Consider the following 20,544-nt stretch of genomic DNA (forward strand, 5'->3'; position numbering starts at 1 on the left):
GAATGTCTCCTGGTGCCACCTCCAGCAGACATCAGCTCTCAGATGGGTGTGCCAGAAGGAGCTGGAGATCTCTCTCTGGCTGTGCCCCGGTGCAATGTGCGTCCAAGGCCAGTTGGTTCCCTTGGCAGTTCCCAGGGAGACTTTTGTTGGGGTTTCCAAGGCAAATCATGAGGGTGGCAGCCACAGAACTGTGAGAACTCCAGTCACCAGTTAACCCCTGAAAGGCAGGGCTGAGGCTCCGTGCTGCACACAGGACTGGGTGGCTCTGGCTCCGAGTACAGGCCACAGGCTGCTGAACGAGGGCCTTGGACAAGTGACCCCTTGGGTGTCACTTGCCCTCTCTGGCTTGTTTCTATCAGGATCTTTGTCTTCCTGACTTAATCCTTTAGTGCCTGAGTGCCAGCTGGCACTTAAAATTCATCTTTCCTTGCAATTTTACTCCCCCTCCTAGGTTCCGCCTCCCCGCCTCAGCATCCAGCTGGTTGGCCAGCCAGCAATCCGAGTTATTCTAAACCCTTCTCCTTCCCTGAACCCCCCAAAAGTTAACCAACTCCCAATGTTGGCCCAATGCCTAATTATCTCTTCTCAAATGCACCCCTCTTCCCTCCCCACCGGCCCCATAATCTCTCTCCTGGGTGAGGCAGCCTTCTCAGCAGCCCTTGGCCTCCATTCTCACCTCATAGTGGCCAGAGAATTCTTTCTAAAATATAAACCCAACCATGCCACTCCCTTGCTTAAAGTTGCCCTCATGGTCCTTAGATGAGACTATTTTTTTTTTTTGAGACTTTCTATATTCACAAGTATTCAGTGAACACATTCTCTGAGCAGAGCCATCATCCACACCTCTAGCCATGGGTTTGAGTCCCTCCAAGATCCCCAGGTCTCCCCTTCTACCTCTTTGCTTCTATTAACACCCCACCTCACACTTGAGGGTCAGCTAACATAAATGTTTGGTGCTTAAAGGTGGCAGATGCTCTCTCACCTCTGGGGCTTTGCACATGCTGGTCCCTCGCACATGCTGGTCCCTCAGCTGGGGATACTCTTCCTTCTCTCTTCCTTCTGGCCCCAGCTGAGATACCATTTCCTCCGGGAAGCCCTCCCTGAAGCCTCTGACTGGACTAGATGCCCCTTCTCTGTGCTCCTACATTCCTTTGGGCCTGTACCATCACTGTACTTATCATGCTGGGGGTGCAAACACCAGTTTCTTGGCCCATCCTACAAGATGGTGAGCCTTGTGAGGTCAAGGACTGTCTTGTCCACTATTGTATTCCCAGGGGCTGATGTATTGTAGGCAAATAAGCCTCTAATTCCTATGCTGATGTCAGAGGAGACTGCAGGAGGACTTATTAAATTCAGGCCTGGAAGCCAACTCCCCAGCCCAACAAAGGCATGTGATTGCTTATTGGCCAAGAGCAACTCAGAGGAGGAGTAAGAGGACTGGCCAGCTCTTTTCCTATTTCTGTTACTGAAGCAAGGAGAAAACTTTCTCAGTAGAAAAACTGCACTTGGATTAAAAAGAAAAAATTGAAAAAGCAGTTTCTTCTCAGTTCATACAATGAATGCATAAACTGCAGGAAACACACCCCTGGGGGGTGCAGACCTGTCTTGGAAGGGAAATGTTGCAGGGAAGAAGAGGGGTCCTAGCACCAGCAAGGTGAACTTCTAGGTCATTTCCCACTGGCTGGAGTAGGGTCTTCAAAGTCTATGAGGTCTATCACCGAGGTCCCCCGGGAAAAGTGCTGCACTGGGAGGCAGGGTGCCTGGGCCTGTCTGGCCTCAGCACAGCCACCACTGGATGGAGACCCTAGGAAGCCCCTGTCTCCTGCGAGCATCCCCCTCCCGTCTCTATGATGACCTTGAATCTGTAGCGCCCACGTATCTGACTTACTCTCGCCCTGTCCTGGTGAGGAGGAAGGTGGAGGTGGTCTCTGTCAGTCCACGGGGTGGGACAGCCTCCACAGGGGCCGGAGTCGGGGATGGGCTGATTGTCATGCTGTGGGGAAGCTGTTCAGACATCTGCCTTCGCCCCTTGAACTCTGAGCCAGGAACCGCTAGGGAGGCAGAAAGAGACCAAAGTCAGTTTATGCAGAGAGGACTCTTGAAGTGTGAACTTGTGTGGGTGGAAGGATGGAGGTGAAGAGATGGGGCCCAGCTGAGTTTGCAAATGAAGTTTGCAATGACTCACTGACCTCAAAACCAGAAGAAGAGGTGGTTTTTGCTGGGAGCTTGGGGTGCAAAGCTGGGCCTGCAGATCTGCTTGTAACTAGATTCCCCCCGCCCAACCCAGTCCACCATTTCAGCATCAGATCCAAGTCTCCAGGGCCTTCCTCCTTCAAAGAGCTCCTTGCTCCTTCTCATGGGCCCCCAGACTCTGGGCATCATCATGTTGTTCTGGGACCAGCTTTGGAGCCTCTAGCTCCCTTTAAAATTAGTTCCACCTCTACCTGTGTGAATGTCTTTTGGGGGAGCGTTCAAAACTTTAACTAGCCTCTCAAAGGGATGGGTGACCAGAGGTTGCAATACGCTCATCTGACCCGTGTATCTGAAACAATGAGCTCTTGCAATATTACTCAGCAAATATAGAAAGGAACAAACTATCGACTTATGGAACAATCTAGATGAATCTTCAGAAAATTATGCTGAGTGAAAAAGAAGCCAATCCCAAAAGGTTATATCCTATACGATTCCATTTATACAACATTCTCGAAATGACAAAATTATAGAAATGGAGAACAGATTAGTGGTTTCCAGGAGTTAGGGAGGAGGTGGAGGCAGGAGGGAAGTGAACGTGTCTATAAAAGGGCAACATGAGGGATCCAAAGGTGGTGGAAATGTTCTGTATCTTGACTGAACCCATGTCAATATTTGGTTGTGACATTGCACTATGGTTTTGCAAGATGTTATTACTGGGGAAAACTGTGGGGGAGGGCACGGAGGATCTCTGCTTATCATTTCTTACAACTGCATGTGAATCTTTAATTAAACTTTTAATTAAAGTCTAATCAGAAAGTTTTAAACGGTGAACCTTAAAAAGAGGCAAAGGAATATACGTATGTATATGTATGACTGAAACAGTATGCTGTACAGCAGAAATTGACACAACATTGCAAACTGACTATACTCCAATTAAAAAAATAATAAAAGAAATTTTTTAAAAAAGAGGCAAAGCTAATCTGAGGGGTCAGAAGTTGGAACAGTAGTTACCTTTGGGAGGGATGGGAGAGACTGGGAGGGGCTTGAAGGGGGTCTGCGGTTCGGATTATGTTGAGTTTCTTGGTCTGTGGTCTCTTTGCGAAAATTCATCAATTGATGTTCTTTCCTGTATGTTTGTCTTACTTTTTTAAAAAGTTCATATGCATTTTTTATGGTTAAAAAACTAAATCATGGATTTTATAGACATGGGAAGTGTGCATGACAATGTTTAGTGAAAAAGAGGTTATCAAACAGTCATGTATAATACCCCATTTCCGTTTGAAGTTTATATAAACAAACACACACACACTGGCATAGAAAACAGCTCACAGCTTCTACACCAGAACATCAGCAGTGACGGTTTTTAGCTTATTGTTTTTCCTTTTGTTCCCTTTTGTCCACCTTATCTGTAATTTCAAATTTTTCTACAATGACCCTGTATGATATTTTGTATCCTAAAGGATAATGCAAGTTTTCTTGTTGGTTTGATTTTTTTTTTTAACCCATGCAACCCCCCAGGTTCTGGCCAACCCAGACACGTCCACTCACCCATCTCGGCCGTCAGTGCCCGCTCCAGACAGAAGCTGGATGCCCTCTGCCGGAGAGGACTGTCCTGGCCAGACGGGGGCCTCTGGGCTCGGCTCCTGGGTGTGCTGGGCTCAGCGGCTCTTCTGGGGACCGGAAGAGCCCTAGTCTGGCGGTGGGAGGCTGCATCTCGGGGTTCAGATGGAGTGAAGGGCTGGCCTAGTGTCCCTGGAGTGCTGGGGGACCATGGAGGGAGAGACACGTTGAGGTCACACAGAAAGAGGCCACAGCCTCTGAGCCCCTCCACATGCTAAACCACGAGTTCCCACCCTTTGGGACCTGGCACCCCTGGGAGTACAGTATTTTTGCAGATGCAGCGCCAGGATACCTGCGCTTCTTTATAAACTGCAGTGCTGTGCACCTGGCCTACTCATACATTCAAAATTATAAAGCTCCATTTAGTTTTTAGACCATATACAAAGAAATGGAATTTGTAATCCCTTCTTCGCATGCAGCCCTGGGTGACCCGAGGGGCCTGCATCCAGCTTTGGAGGCTGTCACTCTACATGGTGGCTCTGTCACCCCACCCTTCACCAGAGCCTCCTCCACCCTCTCTCTCCCCTTTGGGTTCCAGCCCAGTCTCTTCCCAGGTAGCCGCCCTGATTATCCTTTATCCTTGTCTTCTGCTCTCCTCACGCCACCCTCGCTATAGCTCTTATTTACTCACCATTTCATCATCCATTTGCTCAACAAATATTTATTTTCCTGTCTGCCGATAACTGGCAGAGTGATGCTGGGCAAATCAGTCAGTTTCCCTCTCTGAACCTCAGCTCTCCTCTATCAGTAAGATGTGGGCAAGGACCCATCGCTGAGGGGATGAAGGGCAGGCTCCGAGCATGCTCAGACCATCTGCCCCTGTTCTGGGTTCACAGGCACTACACGAGGCATGTGACACTGACAGTCCCGTGGTGGGGGTCCCCAGGATACCTGATGTGGGAGAGCCGGTGCTCTGGAGTCTGAGTGAGGGGCGACACTCTGCTGGTTTCTGAGCCCACAAAGCCACTGTCTGTCTCGGGGGATGCCATCCAGGGCTCCTGAAAGAGGCAGTGTCCCTTTAATATGAGGAATGTGCCCGAGGCACACAGGGAAACCCTTCCCAAGCCCTGGCCTGAGGCTCACATTCCTGGCCCAGCTCCCGACAGCCAGGCCCTGGGTGTGAGGGTCCTTGGGTGCTCAGGACCCAGCACGAGCACCAGGCCAACAGCAGGGACTCCACGCCCCCAGAGGACCCTGAGCAAGTCCCGCTTCCCTGAGAAGTGGGAGCCAGGGCCCTTGGGAGAGATGCTGTGGCCAATTTCCTGAGCTGAGGAATAGAAAGAGGAGGAGGAGAAAGCAGTCCCACGGAGGGAATGGGCGTCTCATGTCCACGCATCTTCCGGCGTGGGCCTGGAACGCCGAGGTCCGAACTGACTGCAGAAATGCCCAGGCCCAATGAAATGGGAAAATAAAATTCATCAACACGCACATTTTCAACGCACCGCGTCTTATGCAAGGCGCAAAGATCACAGACAGTAACACAGGTGCCTGCCCTCGGAGTTCATGGTCTAGTGCAGTCTCCTCACCATGGGCTCATTAGGACCATCAAGTGTGTGTATGTGTGTGTGTGTGTGTGTGGTGTGTATACACATGCCTACGTCTGTGTCATTCTAAGGGAGGATCCATCACATAAGTCACATTTCCAGAGTGATCTGTGACTCCTGCAACAGTTTAAAAATTGCTATTCTCATGGTACAAACGGCATGGAGCCAAAGACTCCCCTCCTCTCCCCCAGCTGTGCTGAGCAGACTCAGAAACATACAGGCGTGGTGCTACAAGCTCTCTCAGAGGAGGACAGGAGCTCCTGGCAGAGGGACAGGGGCACAGGCAGACATGGCAGAGGGGCACTGGGCCTAAGTCCTGAAAGCTGGGCAGGACTGTGACTGGCAGGGGCGGGAGCAGCAGGCATTCTGAGCAAAGGCCTGGAGGCAGGATGCTCTGGGAGACGCAGGGCATGGCACTGAGGCTCTGAGCTCAGACCCCTTGGGGACACTTACCTCCTGGTGGGGCCCGCCAGCTTGGCACAGAGACTTCTGTGGAAGGCGCTCAGAGATGCCACTTCCCTCTAGGCTGGTCAGACTGCCCTGGTGGGACGCCACAGAGGACTTGGTGCCCCGAGGGTGAGGGTGCCTGCTAGGGCCTGGAGGAGCTGCCCCGGCTTTGTCCAGGCCTTGCAGGTGGCTGTCTCTGGCCATGGATGAATGGAAGTCTGCTGGCTTCACAGGTGCCATCTGCTCCACAGTCTCCCTGGCAGGGAAGGAGAGGCATGCCAGCCCTGAGCTCAGGCAGGGGCCGGGCGGCCCTGTCCCAGGAGTAGCCATGCAGTCCAGGGAACATGCTCTGGAGTCAGGCACCCCTGCATGGCCACCCTGGTTCTGCCATCTTCTCGCTGTGTGACTTTGGGCAAGGCACCTCCCCTCTCTGAACCTCAGTTTTCTCAACTATAAAATGGAAATGCCAACAAAACCCACTCAATACACCGCAGCGGAAATAGTGTGGAAACAGATGAGCTAAAGCATTGTTTCCCAGACTTCTGGAATTTGCCTTCCATCTTCCCTATTCCAGCCATTTCCATCAACTTCAATCTACTTAAAAAGACTTCATGTCACTATTATAAATAGAAGACCAGTATTCTGTGTTACAGATAGAAGCTAACTTTGGAAACAAATACAAGAACATGAAAACAATATAGTTACTGTCTGGAGCCTGCTAAAGGTTATGGGCCTGAGGTCTGCTTGCTTGTTTCCTCTCTTTAAAGGAGGATCAAGAGAGGCACAGAAGACGTAATAACCCTAACTGAGACTTTCTCCTTCATGTATGTGGAACGTCTGAGATTAGAAAGTGGGTAATGTTATTCTTTATTTTTTAATGGAGGTACTGGGGATTGAACCCCGGATCTAAGCAAGCGCCCTACCACTGAGCTATTCCCCTCCCCCGAGAGTAACGTTATTTAACGCTGCATCTGTCCTACCAGACTTCCCTTCCCCCCCCCCAAATAATTTCAAGTGCTATCAATGGTATACGGTCCATGTTTTGGAGAGACACTGAGCTGAGTCAGGAAAGCCATTTCTAACGGTGAAGAGCTGTCTAGCTCATTCTGACATTTACCACCCCTGTTATTTCTGAGTTGGTATGGGACAAGTAGGGGAGGCTCGCTGACATACTCGAGGGAGCCCCTGTGACTTCTCTCAGCCTGTGCTGGGAGCTGCCTGGTGGGGAGCCTGGTGGCTGCTGCTTTTCCCGGAGCTGGAGCCGGCCCGTCAACTTCCAGGGTGCGGCCCTGCCCTCCCGCCTCCTCCTCCTCCATCCTCATGGCTTCTGCGGGGGACTTCACACTGAGGTACCTGCAGAAGAACACAGAGGAGCGTCACTGCTGCCCAGCAAGGCCAGCAAGATCCAGCTACTGGGCCACACACCCTGGCCCTGCTCCCGGTGGGCACTCACCGCTCTAAGAGACCATGGAGATCCTGCTCCATCTGCAGCTCCTTGTGCCTGAGTGGGCCCGGGAGGCCAAGCGGCCTGTCTTCTGCCTCATTGCTGGTAGCACTCAGATCCAAGTTCACGTGCAATGGGTGGGGGCCAATGCTGGTGGCATCGGGCTGGGGCCAGAAAGGAGGAGGGGCAGACAGTCAGCAGATACCTAAACACCACTTTTTAAGGATCTACCTTATGGCAGCTCACGCTGGGCGCTGAAGAGTAAGAAATAGGTTAGAGTCACTAACCCACCACCCTTTTATGTGTGCACAAAAGGGAGGGGCTGGACCATGCGGTCTTCAATACTGGCTGCCATTAGTTGAGCCCCTGCCATGTGCCCGGCACTGTACAGACATCTCTTCACCACAACCCCACCAGTATGTACAGCTGTTACAAGCCATCTTACAGACAGGTAACTGAGGCTCAAATGACTTGCCTGAAGTCACACAGAAGGGAGGAGCAGAGCCAAGATTTGAACCCAGATTTCCTGCCAGAAGCACCTCTCCTGACCCACTCCATTCCAATATGGACACCCAGCCCCCCAAATTCCTTCACTGTGGGAGCAGGGGAGCCCCTCAAGAGGATGCATTCAGGTCCCACCCATCCATGCAGGAGACAGTGCCTGGAAGAGTTCCTCCCCTCTGGGGCAGAGCACGGTGTGTGAGAATGTCCCCTAAAGCTCTGGGCCACCAAGACTTCAGCTGTCATGGATATTGTCCCAGTGCCCAGCCCTCCAGCAGCTCCCCGCCCCACCTGCCATGCTGGTCCTTTCTCCTGCTCCAGTTGCTAACACAACGAGCCATAGCAATGCCACTGCCACCTGTGTGAGTGCTCTACACTCAGTCTGCTCAACTGCAAAGCATGGATAGTGATCATCTCCCATGTGACATGGGCTGGAGAGAATTCTAGAAACTCCCTCCCATGTACGGCCTCTGTCTAGCGTCTCCCATCTCTATGAATAGTCCCCAGATCCAAGTCCAATAAAATGTACCTTCTAAACCTCTCTCAGGTCTGTGCACGACTCTCCACCTGCGCTGCCACCTCCCCAACTCTGACTGACCTACCTGCAAATCCTTTTTTGCCATCTTCTGCTGAAAAATCCAGCAGAGTTTAAGACCATCCCCTTGATGTGGCCCACAAGCCCTTGTATCATGGGACTCCTGCTTGTCTCTCCAGCCACATCTCTCAGACAACTGCCCCCCTCACTGTCCATATCTAGCCACAGGGCCTTTGCATAGGCTGTTTTCCCTGCAAGATGGCTTATTCTCTTCTGCACCAAGTAATTCTTACTCACCCTCAGATATCATTTAAATGTTGCTTTCTTGAGGGAAATTTCTCTGATCTTCTAAGCACAGATATGTTACCCTGTTACCTACTCTCACAGAACCCCACAATTCTCCTTCAGAGCACTGAACAAAATTATAATTAAGCAACTAACTAGTTCAACTGGATAGAAAACTCCATGACGGTAGAGACTACCTATTTTTTGTTTGTGTGCTTTCCACTGAACTTCCACCATGTGTCATGAGTCCTGGCACATTGTACAAACTTCACAGATGTGTAGTGAAGAAGTCAATTAATGGAGAAAAGAATGAATGAAGGGATAGTCCAGTATGGTTGGGCAAAGAGGTACCTTGGGGCAGAGGGTCTGGATGGCTGGTGTAGGGGCTTGTTCCAAAGGAGAGGGCAGGCCTGCTGGCTGCTCAGGGGAGGGCCCGGCTGGGGGGCTGTCCAGAGCCAAGTCTGACCCGGCTTGCTCAGGCTTCTGCTGGTTCTGGTCCACATGGTCCTTCAGCTCTTCCAAGCGAATTCCCAGCTGGAATATCTCTGCTTCCAGCTCCCTGGAAGGAGGACACATCAGCACTGGGAACCTGGTCAGCAGCCTCATCAGGCAGGTCTGGGAGGCTGTGCTTCAGAGCAGAGGCCCCAGAGATGCCCACAGAGTGTCCACCTGACGTCATCATTTAGATGGCATGGGGAGCAAAATAAACTAAATAAAAGTGGACTCCACTGGGAATAAGGAGGCCTCAGCCTGAGTTCCCTGTGCCACCAACTGGCTGTGGGATCCTGAGTAAGTCCCTTCCCTCTGTGGCCTCAGTTTCCCCATTCTCCAGTGCAGGATTTCAACCCTTATCTCCAAGGTCATCTCCCACTGCAGGAGTCCAAAAGGACACAAATCTTAGCCTTGAAGTATCCCCCATCTGGATATGTTGTTAATTGGGATAGGATTTCTCCCCGTTCCCCTAGTGTGTGAATTAAGATGAAGTGCGCCCCTCCTGGTGCGACCCCAGGGCCTGCCCCATTTGTCCTCCAGGCCTCCCTCCCCAGCATGTACCTTCCAGGATCAAATTTCCCAGGCGCCCCCTTGGATCCAGCAAGCTGCTGGGCCAGGTGCTGCTCCCTGCAGGCCTTCAGGTACTCCTCCTCCAGGGCAGTGTGGGCAGCTTTTAGCCGCTGGAAGCCCTGAAACCAGACAGGCCAGGAAGACGTGAGTGTCCAGACCCTGTGGGCTCCATCCCTGCAGACACAGTGGACGAGACAGCTCATGGGGGGACCGTGTGATTCATTCAGGGAGAGGCAGGCCCCTGAGTATCTGGAAGTCTGAGGTTGGTAACCTCTGGGGTCTGCTTGCCCTGGTCAAGCTCTCTGCCATCAGACTGGCACAGCAGAGGCACAGCTCAGAGCCTTGGACCAGTTCCAGAGGGTAGCAGTCTTTCCTGGGTAGACCTATAAGTACCCCGATGTCCCATGACGGTCATAGTGTCAAATATGCTATCATTATGTCCCCATAAGGACCTAGAACTTGAGAGATCATAGATCCTCATCCTTGATTTTCAAAGCTGTGGATTTTGGAACATTAGTCACTCTTTTCCCAAATCCGTATAGATGATCACACACATGATGCTGTCATCACCATCATATTGTTGATGATGATAACTAACATTTACTGAGCACTGAGGCTCTGTCTACAGCCCTGTGCATTATTCATTTAATCTTCAACATAACCCCAATGAGAGATGTAATGTACCATCTTCATTTAAACAGGAGGAAACTGAAGAACGGAGAGGTTACTTAACTTGGTGAAGGTCACACAGCAAGTGAGCAAGTTGCAGAGCCAGGATATGGCGCCAGGCCTTCTAGCTCCAGGGCTCATGGTGCTAACAGTTAAGCTTGGCCCCCACAGCATTTATGGCTAAAGCTACAGGAGGTAGGATCATTATCTCTGGCTTATTATCAGCCTTATCTCACTCATCCTATGCTGATGACAGACTGAGGCCAAGGACAACTTATAGTCCAGACCCCAGTCAGGATTGATCTTCCAACACCTCTCAACCTCCTTGGATACGGGGGCATTAGGAGAACAGGGAAGAGAAAGGATGGTTTTGATTTTCAAGGTCTTTGATCATCCACTCAATGAAATAATATAATACATATCACACACTTTGTAATAGGAGACTGTATGTCACATTCTACATAATAACAGTAATTAGTAACAGAGTAATAACATAGCAAAAATATCCAGGAAGTGCTGCGTTGCATTTCCCCTCCCAGCCCTCCCTCAGCTCTCCTCCCCACCCTGCTCTGTGCCTCGAGCATCAGCTGGGCTCCCTACCTGCTGGCTTCCCCTGGGGTCTGTCCAGCAGGAAGCATCTATTTAGAGGTCACAGTGTGGTAGGACAGAGACCTGGGAGGGAACAGCTCTGGGCAGGTGCTAGTCCTTGGGTTTCCGTGTTCCTTCTTGGACCCCTGAGGCTCCCCATTCCCTCATTAACAGCCCCTTCACTGAGCCCTACACTTGCAGCTTTGAGAGCTCCATCTGCTCCTTCCTGGGACCCTGGCTAAGGCAGCAGAAATCTAAATTTTATATATGACTGTAGTTTGGTATTTGGTATTTTCTAGAAATACCAAAGTCCAGAAGGAAATAAGCCAATAATGGTTAGATTAGGGGTCTCTTCGCCCTTTTCACCCTGGTTTTCAAATGTTAGTAATTTCTTTTATAATAAAGAAAATTTAAAAAGAAAATTATTCTCCTGGTTGCTGAGAGGCAGGACAATGGGTGGGAAGCTCCTCGGGGCAGTGATCACAACCCTGGACCTGGGAATCAGACGGACTTGGGTCTGGGCTGTGCCACTTACTGGCTGTGTGCCCTTCAAGTTGCCTTTCCGGGCTTCAGTTCATCCCAGTTAAATGCGGGTGATGACTGTAACTGCCTCCCCGGGTTTTTATGATGATAAAATGAAATACTGTACATCGAGGGCTTCCCACAGTGCCTGGCGCACCACCACGGTTGCTTCATCAGTGGTGACTCTTGTGATACAATGATCACTGTCATGGAAAGCTCCGCAGCAGCTGTCCTGAAAGGAGACCCTGTGTCTGGGATCCTCTGGTCTGTCTTGCAGCAAATGAGGCTTGAGAGCCCGAGCTGTGGGAGACAGAGCAGTTGTCTAACAGCTCCACGGGCGTCTCCTAAAATGGGAAGGCAGTACCTTGAGCTGGTCCCGGGGCGCCAGCTGTCCTGCTTGTATCAGTTCTACAAAGGACTCCACCTGGGCGTTGGGAGGGGAAGGAAACACTCTCCGTTAGTCCAGAATCTGGAAGATGAGTTCTGCAGACTCCCACACTTAGCCCCATCATGCTTTGGCTGAAAGAGCTGGACCTCACCTTGGGGTGTGGGTTTCCTGACAAGCACGGAGAGGCGGGTGCCAGAAATCGATGCTACCATGCCATGGTAGCCTTGGGAAAAACCAAAGTGGAACCTCTAGGAATTTATTGACAGCCAGCTGCACTCACTCATGTGCATGAAACCTATAAAGCAGGGTATTTACTGCAGCATGGTGGTGGTGGGGCAACAGGAAGCAATCTAATGCCTATCCACAGAATAGTATGCAGCCCTCAAGAAGAGGATGGCACATGTGTTTGTTTTCATATATAAATGCCTTCAAGACCTACTTTTCAGAATCAAGTCAAGTTTTAGGACAGTGTTTATGGTATGTTACCATCTGTATAAAATACAGGGAGAATAAAAAAATACAAAACAGTTGCTTATATACTACAAACTAACTCTAGAAGGATGCAAGTACTAAAATATTAAGTGCTTCTGGGGAGGAGAACTGTGGTGGGGGGTCAGGGACAGGAGGAGGGTTATCTATTATATGTATCCTCTGAACTTTGAACAAAGCAAATTCATTGTCTACCCAGAAGTAAATATTCAAATCTGGGACCTTAAAAAAATCAAAGTATGGCGGGAGAGGGTACTACTTCCCCCAAAAAATTTTTTTAAAAAATCAAGGTACAGTACCCCGTACACACTTATGTGACCATTTCTATAAATGCATGTGTGTGCATTAAATGTTTTTCCATGAAGCATAAAGGCAAGAATGAGAGAAAAGACTTCACTGAATATATTCTTTGTTCTGTGTGAGGGTCTTTACCATGGGTATCTATTACCTTTACAAAAAAATTTTTAATTAGGAAAAAAAGGCAAATATGATTTGGGGATTTCTAGGAAAACTCTAGCTCAGTGCCAAAATATAATACAGAAATTTATCTAATATAATTACATTACATTATATAATTATATGACATACAAAATAGAAGTGTAATGCAAGCTACATATGTAATTTAAATTTTTCTAGTAGCCATACTAAAAACAGGGAAAAAAGGCAGATTAATTTTAATAAACTATTTTATAAACCTAAAATATTATTTTGACACGTAATCAGTGTAAAAAAGTATTGAAATACTTTATATTCTTTTTGTCACATAAAGTCGCTGAAATCCAGCATGTGTTTTACACTTATAGAACATCTCAATCTGGACTGGCCACAGGTCAAGTACTCACTAGCCATGTGACCAGTGGCTCCTCTGTTGGACAGTGCAACGCTGGATCATTAGGGTCAGCTGGTACCCCAGCTCCTGCTCAGTGTGGTGACCTTGGCTTTGTTTCACAGTACACAGGACAAGGAGAAACATTCTCTCCAGTTACAGGACCCAGAGGGTGGTGACAAAAAGAAATAAAGTACTTGTTCATGCTGCCACAAGGCGGATAAGCCTTGAAAACGTTATGCTAATTGAAAGAAGCCAGACACAAAAGGACAAATATAACATGAATCCATTTATATGTAATATCCAAAATATGTAAACCCATATAGAAAATAAACGGGCAGCTGCCCGGGGCTGGGGGTAGGGGGCATGGGGAGTGATCACTTAGTGGATAAGGAGTTTCTTGGTGCGTGACGAAAATGTTCTAAAATTGATTGTGATGATGCCTGCACAACTGTGAATATAGTGAAGAAAAAAAAAAAACAAACCCTGGAAGCATTAACCTTAAATGACTGAACTGTGTTTTATGTAAATTATATCTCAATAAAGCTGTTACCAAAAAAAAAAAAAGAAAGAAAGAAAGAAAGAAAAGAAAGGAAGGAAGGAAGAAAGAAAGAAAAAGGGAAAAGAATGGTAGTGTTTCTCTGCAGGAATTTGTTTTATGGACATGATGATGTAACAATTGCATTTCCCTTTCTGCATTGACAGCTAGAAAGCTCAAAGCCAAACACGAAACTGATAAAAAGTTCAGGGTCCAACGGAATATTTTGTTTATTCACTTCTCCCTAAGTTCACTTTATTTTTCTCCTACCCTTACTTCCTCTTTGCCCCAGTTTCCTCACTTCCGTTCTCAGAATGTGGTTATAATGCATGTCTTTTTTAAGCTGCTTTAAAATAAAGCCCTTTTGGAATAAGGCCAAGTGTATGGTTAAAGACAGACCTGCAAACAATCACAGCTATTTGGATTGTTTGATGAAAATGTAAAAGTCCCCCTGAGAAGTACTGAGAATTGATTTCTGTAGTGAAATGAACTAAGGAAGTGAGGTGATATACCCTGAAGAGGAAAAGGTAGAGTGGATATTCCATTACCCTTCCAGAATCCTGAAAACACTGAGTGTCTACCCCAGGAACGAACTAGGAGGCACTTCAAAGTACAGTTATAGAGACTCTGATGAGACACAATTTCAGAAAGGGAGTTAAACCTAGCACTGGGGGGCAAGGAGGTAGCTGGAGCAGTGTGGCCTCTAAATCCAAGCGGGAGGCTCCGTTTCCGACTTAGCTCCAGCAGGGGAGTGGCCACTGAGCCTCACAGAGAGTCACTCAGCCAAGCAGGCAGAGGCTCCAGGTGAGTTCCACCTGTGGTGGGCAAAGCTGGGCTTCCACTCACCTTGGCCAGGAAGCGGCTGGCCTGAGAAGCCAGTTCCTGGGCCGGCTCTGCTGCAGGCTGGTTCTGGATGATACCTGGGTTCTCTGGAAGCCACCCTGGGGTGGGTGCGCTAGGGGACGAGGAGGGGCTCGGGTCTCCTAGAGCTGACGGCCACCCTGGAATACACAACCACTAAACATTAGGGCCAAGAACAGTCCTTCCTGGGGCTGAGTGATTGATGCCAAGTGTCAAAGCCACCACCTCCACCTTCAAGTGAGCGCTCAGCCATCTCACAATCACACCATCTTAACACAGGCCAGGGCAAGTGGCCTGGGCAGTACTGCCCCCACTTATTGGAAAGAACAAGGTCTGGATCTGCCCTGGATCACACAGCTAGAGCCAAGCCATGCTTCTGGGTTCTCAGTCAATAGTGTAGCCTCCAACTCAGAAGGATGTAGATTCAAATGCAGACCCTTCCCCTGTAGCAGTGTCACCTTCCACGTGTCCTCACCTCTCCAAGCCTTAACTGTAAGTGGGATAGCACCAGTTGGTACCTCACCAGGTTAACATGGTGGTCAACTGGGATCATACGTGACAAGGCTTGGCTCAGGGCCTGGCCCTCATGTGGGCTCTCCAGTTATGATGCTCTTTGTTACACAGCTCATCTAAGATCACCTAGCTGCTAAATGGCAGAGGTAGGGCTTCACCCGGGCTGCTCTGGCTCAAAGAAGACACTTCACATCCCCACTTGATCTATTCACGTCAAAGGGCCCAGAGAGGGGCCTCACCACCCTCCCTCCCCTGGCCTGAAGCCAGCACCACCCTAGGGTGCAGAGTCACAGGCAGAGAAGCCCTCCAGCCACATCTCTCCCAGACTCACCTGAAGCCTCAGAGGCCTGTGGGCCCTCAGCGGGGCCTGGCCACCGCTCCACAGAGTGGGGCTGTGGGATGCTAAAGGACAAGACCTTGGTCCCCTGGGGCACTGTCCCCATGTGGATGCTGTGGCTGGGCTGAGGCAGGTCGGAGTACAGGTTCACCTGTCCAGGAGGGAGGCACAGCAGACTCAAGTCAGGGTTGGGGCAAATCCACCCAAAAGGCCTCACCTTCATCCTCAACATCACTCAGGCACTCAACAAACATGACTTGTGATAATAAATACTACGTTTTAGTGGAACCCTTGAGTGGGGGTCAAACACTGGGCCAAAGGCTTACCTATCCTTTCATTCTCTCTTTATGCAGTCCCAGGAGGGAGGAGGACAGGGACCATATGCCCATTTTATAGAAAAGGGAACTGAGACTCAGAGAGGTTGTCACTTACTCAAAATGTCCAGCTAGAAGATTCTTGGCCTGGAATTATAACCCTGCTTTGACCCCAAAGCCTGTGGTTTTCCATATTATAAAACTTGTTATAATAATTTATAATATAATCATAATAATACTGTAATCAATATAGTATTTAATGTGGAGCAAGTATAATTATAATAATATAATAATTAATATTTGTTATTAATAAAAACACTTCCAGTAACTATTATTCCATTGATAATAATGGCAATGAATGGCTGTTTGAATGAATGAGTAAACCGAGTGAAGGAACTAATCTCTCAGTTGTAGCAGATCTCCATCACTTGAGGATTGATTTCATATGATAAATAGCCCAATGTCTGGGAGAGAAGTGAGTCAGGCAGATGGCCAAGGAAGACCACTTGAAGTTAAAGACCCATGTACCCTACAGTGGTGGGCAAACTATGGGCTGTTTTTATGAACAAGGTCTTAGTGAACACAGCCCCGCTTGCTTGTTTATGTATTGTCTGTGGTTGCTTTCATGCTACCATGGCAGAGATGATACAGCCCACAAAGCTGGAAATATTCGCTATGTGGCCTCTACAGAGAAAGTCTGCTGATCCTGGGTTAGCACGTGAGCTCTGCAGAGCCAGGGTTCACATCCTGGCTCTACTACTGCCCTCCTTTGAGTCCTAGAGCAGCTGACTTAACTAACCTCTCTGTGCACAAAGTGAGTGCTCAATAAACAGCAGCCACCACCCTCACACTCATCCTCTTCAATATTATCACTATTACCATCACCATCATCATTACCATCATCATCACCATCATCACCATCATCATCATCACCATCACCATCATCACCATCACCACCATCATCACCATTATCACCATCACCACCATCACCACCATCATCATCATCACTATGTCATTTATGTGGCCATCATGGAGGCAGGTCCCTAAAAAAGCTACTCCCCTGTGGTGCCTCAGTGTCCCCTCATCCTCATCTTATTGCTCCCTGCTGCCCTAAGGTCAGGAGAGGGCAATTCGGGGTGGGCCTGGTAGAGGGAGCTTCCTAGCCCCTAGGCAGGCAGCCTCTCCCTGCTTAAGCTGCTTTTCACGTCCTGACTGTGGCAGGAAAATCTACTCCAAAGTGAGGGACAATGGCCCAGCCGTGGCTTCACCCCCGCTGCCCCCCTCTCCTTCAGGCCCAGCCTCTGATGAGAACAAAGCTGGATTTTAATAATCCCCTTGGCCATCTGCTCAGGCCTGCCTGTGGGGACTTGCCTACCAGCACCCCTCTCCTCCCAAGGTGACCCAAATCTGGGGGAGGCCAAGCCCTCCTGCATGCTCCACTGCCTCATCCCGCTTGTCCCCCAGCCTCAGGCTTGACCCACCAAAGGCCCAGCACAGAAACGAGTGGCTCTCAGCACCTCTATTTCAGCAGAGGACCAAAGGCCCGTGGACAGCCCAGGAAGCAGGGATCTTGGGGGACAGTGTGGGCAACTGTTGAGCTGCTCAGGCCCGTCCCTCCCAGATCTGTCTCTGGACACAGCCAGGACCCACACCAGGACCCTCGTTTAAACTGGGGTGTCCCCTGGCACTCTCTGAGGCTGGATTGGCTCCCTCAGCGGGATTAAGCAGTGAAGGGTGGACCAGTGAGTATGGGAAACATTGGGTTAAATGACTGACTATTCTCAGCACAGACGGGTTTCTCACAGCCTTTAAAATGCTAATGGGCTTTATGAATGGGGCGGGGAGTGGAAGGAGTGAAGAGAATAGGAAATGTTTCTCCAATTCCCCAGAACACACAAGCCTCCCTCACCCCCAACCCCACTCCATCCCAAACCTCAACCCCACTCCCACCTCCACCAAGGGCTTCTGGACCAACTGGTGGCCATCAGAACACACACTTTGGGAAAGGCAGTTTTATGTCATCCCTCCAGTTCTTTCTGGGGTAATTTCTGGCCTCCTCAGCCCCTCCAGATCCCCTTGCAGCTGAGATGGGGGACAGCAGCTGGAGGGGGGTGGCCACAGGGCAGTGAAGGCACGACATCCCTATAAACTCTGGCCCTAAGCTGGTCACCAGGAGTGACTCCTGACCAGCCCAGGGTCTGTGCCCACCCCCAGCCCGGATCCAGTGGTGTCCCTGGCCAGACCAAGAGACTCCCTGGTCAGCCTCCCCAGCAGCAGAGCCCACAATCGAGTCTGGTTCTGCTAGAGAGCATGGTATTGAAGCAGGCTTTTGGAGCTAGAATACTGGGCTCAAACCCCAGCTCTGGCACCTACCTGTGGAGTGATTTTGGGCAAATTACTTAACCCCTGTGCCTCAGTTTCCCCCTTGGTAAATTAAGACAGTGGTCAGTAAACATCACTTACTACTATTATTGTTATCACTATAACATCATCATTCTGCCCTGTCCTTAAGCCACTGCCACATGCCCACTGCCAGGGTCCCATCTGGGCTCACCCAGGCAGGGGGAAATGGTGCCCACTCTGAAACCAGGCAGACACAGGTTTAATTCCCAGCTTCTAGTCCCTGACCAGCCGTGGGGATGTCGAGCAAACTGCTCTACCTGGCTGAGCCTGTCTCCTCTTATGAAGAGGATCGAATGAGGGGTTTCTACCTTCCCTCCTCTGCCTCCGTCACACACTCGGGGGCCTGGGGAGTCCTCCCTGGGTCGAGGGAGCATCCAGGAGACAAGGCACATGGCTGTGCTCTCATTGTGTCCCCCTGCTCGTGTCTACACTGTGAACTCAATGAACACTTTCATATTAATACTATTCATCATGATAATATTCCCTAACTCCTCGGAAGTACCTGCCAGGTGCCAGGTATGTACTTTCCATACACTGACTCATTCCCTTATATGAGTAAAGGAGGGAGGGAGGCAAGGAGGAAGGAGATGCTCTGAGCCTCGACCTCGACCTTTGGCAACTTCTGCCCCTCCTGGGGTCCCAATTCCCCAATCTGTGAGATGGGAGAGCTGAGGACTTGGACTCGATGACCAGTTCCTTTCTCCTTGGGCCTTCTAGGTCTGCAGCCACGAGAATGTGGTTTCCCCAGAGAAAACGCCTCTCCAAGCCCTCTCGATGGCCCTCCCTACTCCCCCTGTCCCTCCTGCTCCTGAATCTGGCTCAGAAGCTGGGAGAAGCCTTAAGACATGGTGGGGGTGGGAGGAGCCCACTGGCTCCCAGGAGGTCTGATTAACCAACCCCCTTTTACCATTGTGCCCAAGGAGGCCAGGATGGAAAGGACCTGCTTGTGTCAGCAGGAGAAGTCCTGCTCCTGGAATGGGGCCCCTGATTTTTGCTCATCACGGCTGCCTCGGGGTCAGGGACACTTCATGGAAGAAGCACCACTAGGCGGCTAAGAGCAGCGCCCTGCAGGCAGAGAGGTCCTGGACCAGGACGGGGCAGCCAGGGTGAGAGCCCTGAAGGAGGAAGCAAGCAAGAGGGAGAGTCTGCCTCTCGGCACCCCAGCTCCCACCCCTCCCCCACTGCTGCCTGATGGGGCAAGAGGCGGCGAGGGGGAAGCAGGAAGCCGTGAGGGGCTGCGACAGGCCCCACTTCCTGCCTCACCCCAGAAAAGGGGAAGGTCTCACAGCCTCGTCCCAAGACGAGGTGAGGACAGGACAGGACGTGGGCAGCGGGTTTCCCCCTCCACACTCCCCGGTCACACTCTAGGCGTTCAGTGCGGGGAGCAGGGTACCTGAGGGGAGACGCTGTGGGTGAGACAGTGGGGAAGGAGAAAGGCAACGGTGTGATCTGGGAAGGATCTCCCCCAGGGGCTGCGCAGAAATTCTGGGCTACTCCCCTGGGGCTCAGAGAGCCCAGGTAACTTCCTTAAGGTCACACAGTTGGTCAGTAATGAAGCCAGGAGTTCCACCTACGTGGTTTTACCCCAGAGCTCATCTAGGAGAGAGCTTCTGGTGAAACCCCAGATGCTAGGATTCAAGGACATCACAGCTCATCAACAGTAAAGGAGGCCGAGCCTGGAGAGGGCAAGGTCACTGCTCCAGGTCACAGAGGGACCTTGAGGTAGAACAAGGAAGGACCAGGTTCTCCTAACCCCAGGGTTTCAGGAGGCAGGAGGCAGTGGCTGCTCTTGAAGATTATGGGAAAGTGTCATCCTGGGGAGCCCGGGCCGCACCTCCACCCGACAGGGCCCAGTACCTTGGCCCCGAGGCGCAGCTGGTCAATGGTGTTCTCGGCCTCAGCATACTTGGTGAGGAGCTTGTGGTAGTCCTCCTGCGGGAGAGGGAGGCAATGCGGTCACACACCAGGCCCCTCCCTGTGTGAACCCTCGCAGAGAAACCACCCCTCAGGGGTGCCTCTGGGCTCCTCTGAGTGGAAGAGCTCAGTGGTGGTAGTTCCACAGACCCCTTCAGGCTCACCTGCAATACAGACCCCCACAGCCAAGTTCTGGAGGGATGGAGGCAGCAGGACAAATCATCCATCATCCCTTCTGCATCCCTGACAATGGTCAGGGGCGAGGCCCCTGGGCTGGTTTACCTTGATGCGTAACCCCCATCACGGAGGATCCTAGCTACTTGCTTATTTGTCTGAATTCCCCGCCCACATCTCTCTTCTCCACTGCTCTATTCCCAGGAGTTAAGTAGTACGTGCTTAATAAGTATATTTCAATGGCTGATTGAATTGTATAAGGGTCCCTTGGTAGGAAAATCAAAGACTTCAAAAATCACAGCTGCATTTACTCAGAGTCACTACTTGCCATAAACAAAACTGAAGAGGTTCTTAAAACAACTCATCACAAGGGGAAA

At 50.4% G+C, this 20,544-nt stretch overlaps 1 protein-coding gene across 4 annotated transcripts in view; it reads right to left on the reverse strand.

Moving 5' to 3' along the window:
- AKNA (AT-hook transcription factor) overlaps positions 1 to 20,544 on the reverse strand; it is a 53,140-nt gene that overhangs the window by 11,425 nt on the left and 21,171 nt on the right. For all 4 annotated transcript variants that reach the window (XM_045518240.2, XM_045518241.2, XM_010957204.3 and 1 more), the window contains exons 4-15: positions 19,937 to 20,011; positions 15,357 to 15,513; positions 14,498 to 14,652; positions 11,775 to 11,834; positions 9,623 to 9,750; positions 8,921 to 9,128; positions 7,258 to 7,412; positions 6,978 to 7,157; positions 5,811 to 6,060; positions 4,705 to 4,811; positions 3,742 to 3,953; positions 1,889 to 2,051 (exon numbers count right to left, since the gene is read on the reverse strand). In XM_045518240.2, coding sequence (XP_045374196.2) covers positions 1,889 to 2,051; positions 3,742 to 3,953; positions 4,705 to 4,811; positions 5,811 to 6,060; positions 6,978 to 7,157; positions 7,258 to 7,412; positions 8,921 to 9,128; positions 9,623 to 9,750; positions 11,775 to 11,834; positions 14,498 to 14,652; positions 15,357 to 15,513; positions 19,937 to 20,011 — 1,850 coding nt within the window. The remainder of the gene's footprint in view (positions 1 to 1,888; positions 2,052 to 3,741; positions 3,954 to 4,704; positions 4,812 to 5,810; positions 6,061 to 6,977; positions 7,158 to 7,257; positions 7,413 to 8,920; positions 9,129 to 9,622; positions 9,751 to 11,774; positions 11,835 to 14,497; positions 14,653 to 15,356; positions 15,514 to 19,936; positions 20,012 to 20,544) is intronic.

The sequence above is a fragment of the Camelus bactrianus genome, chromosome 4 (assembly GCF_048773025.1).
Source record: "Camelus bactrianus isolate YW-2024 breed Bactrian camel chromosome 4, ASM4877302v1, whole genome shotgun sequence".
Taxonomy (NCBI): Eukaryota; Metazoa; Chordata; class Mammalia; order Artiodactyla; family Camelidae; genus Camelus; species Camelus bactrianus.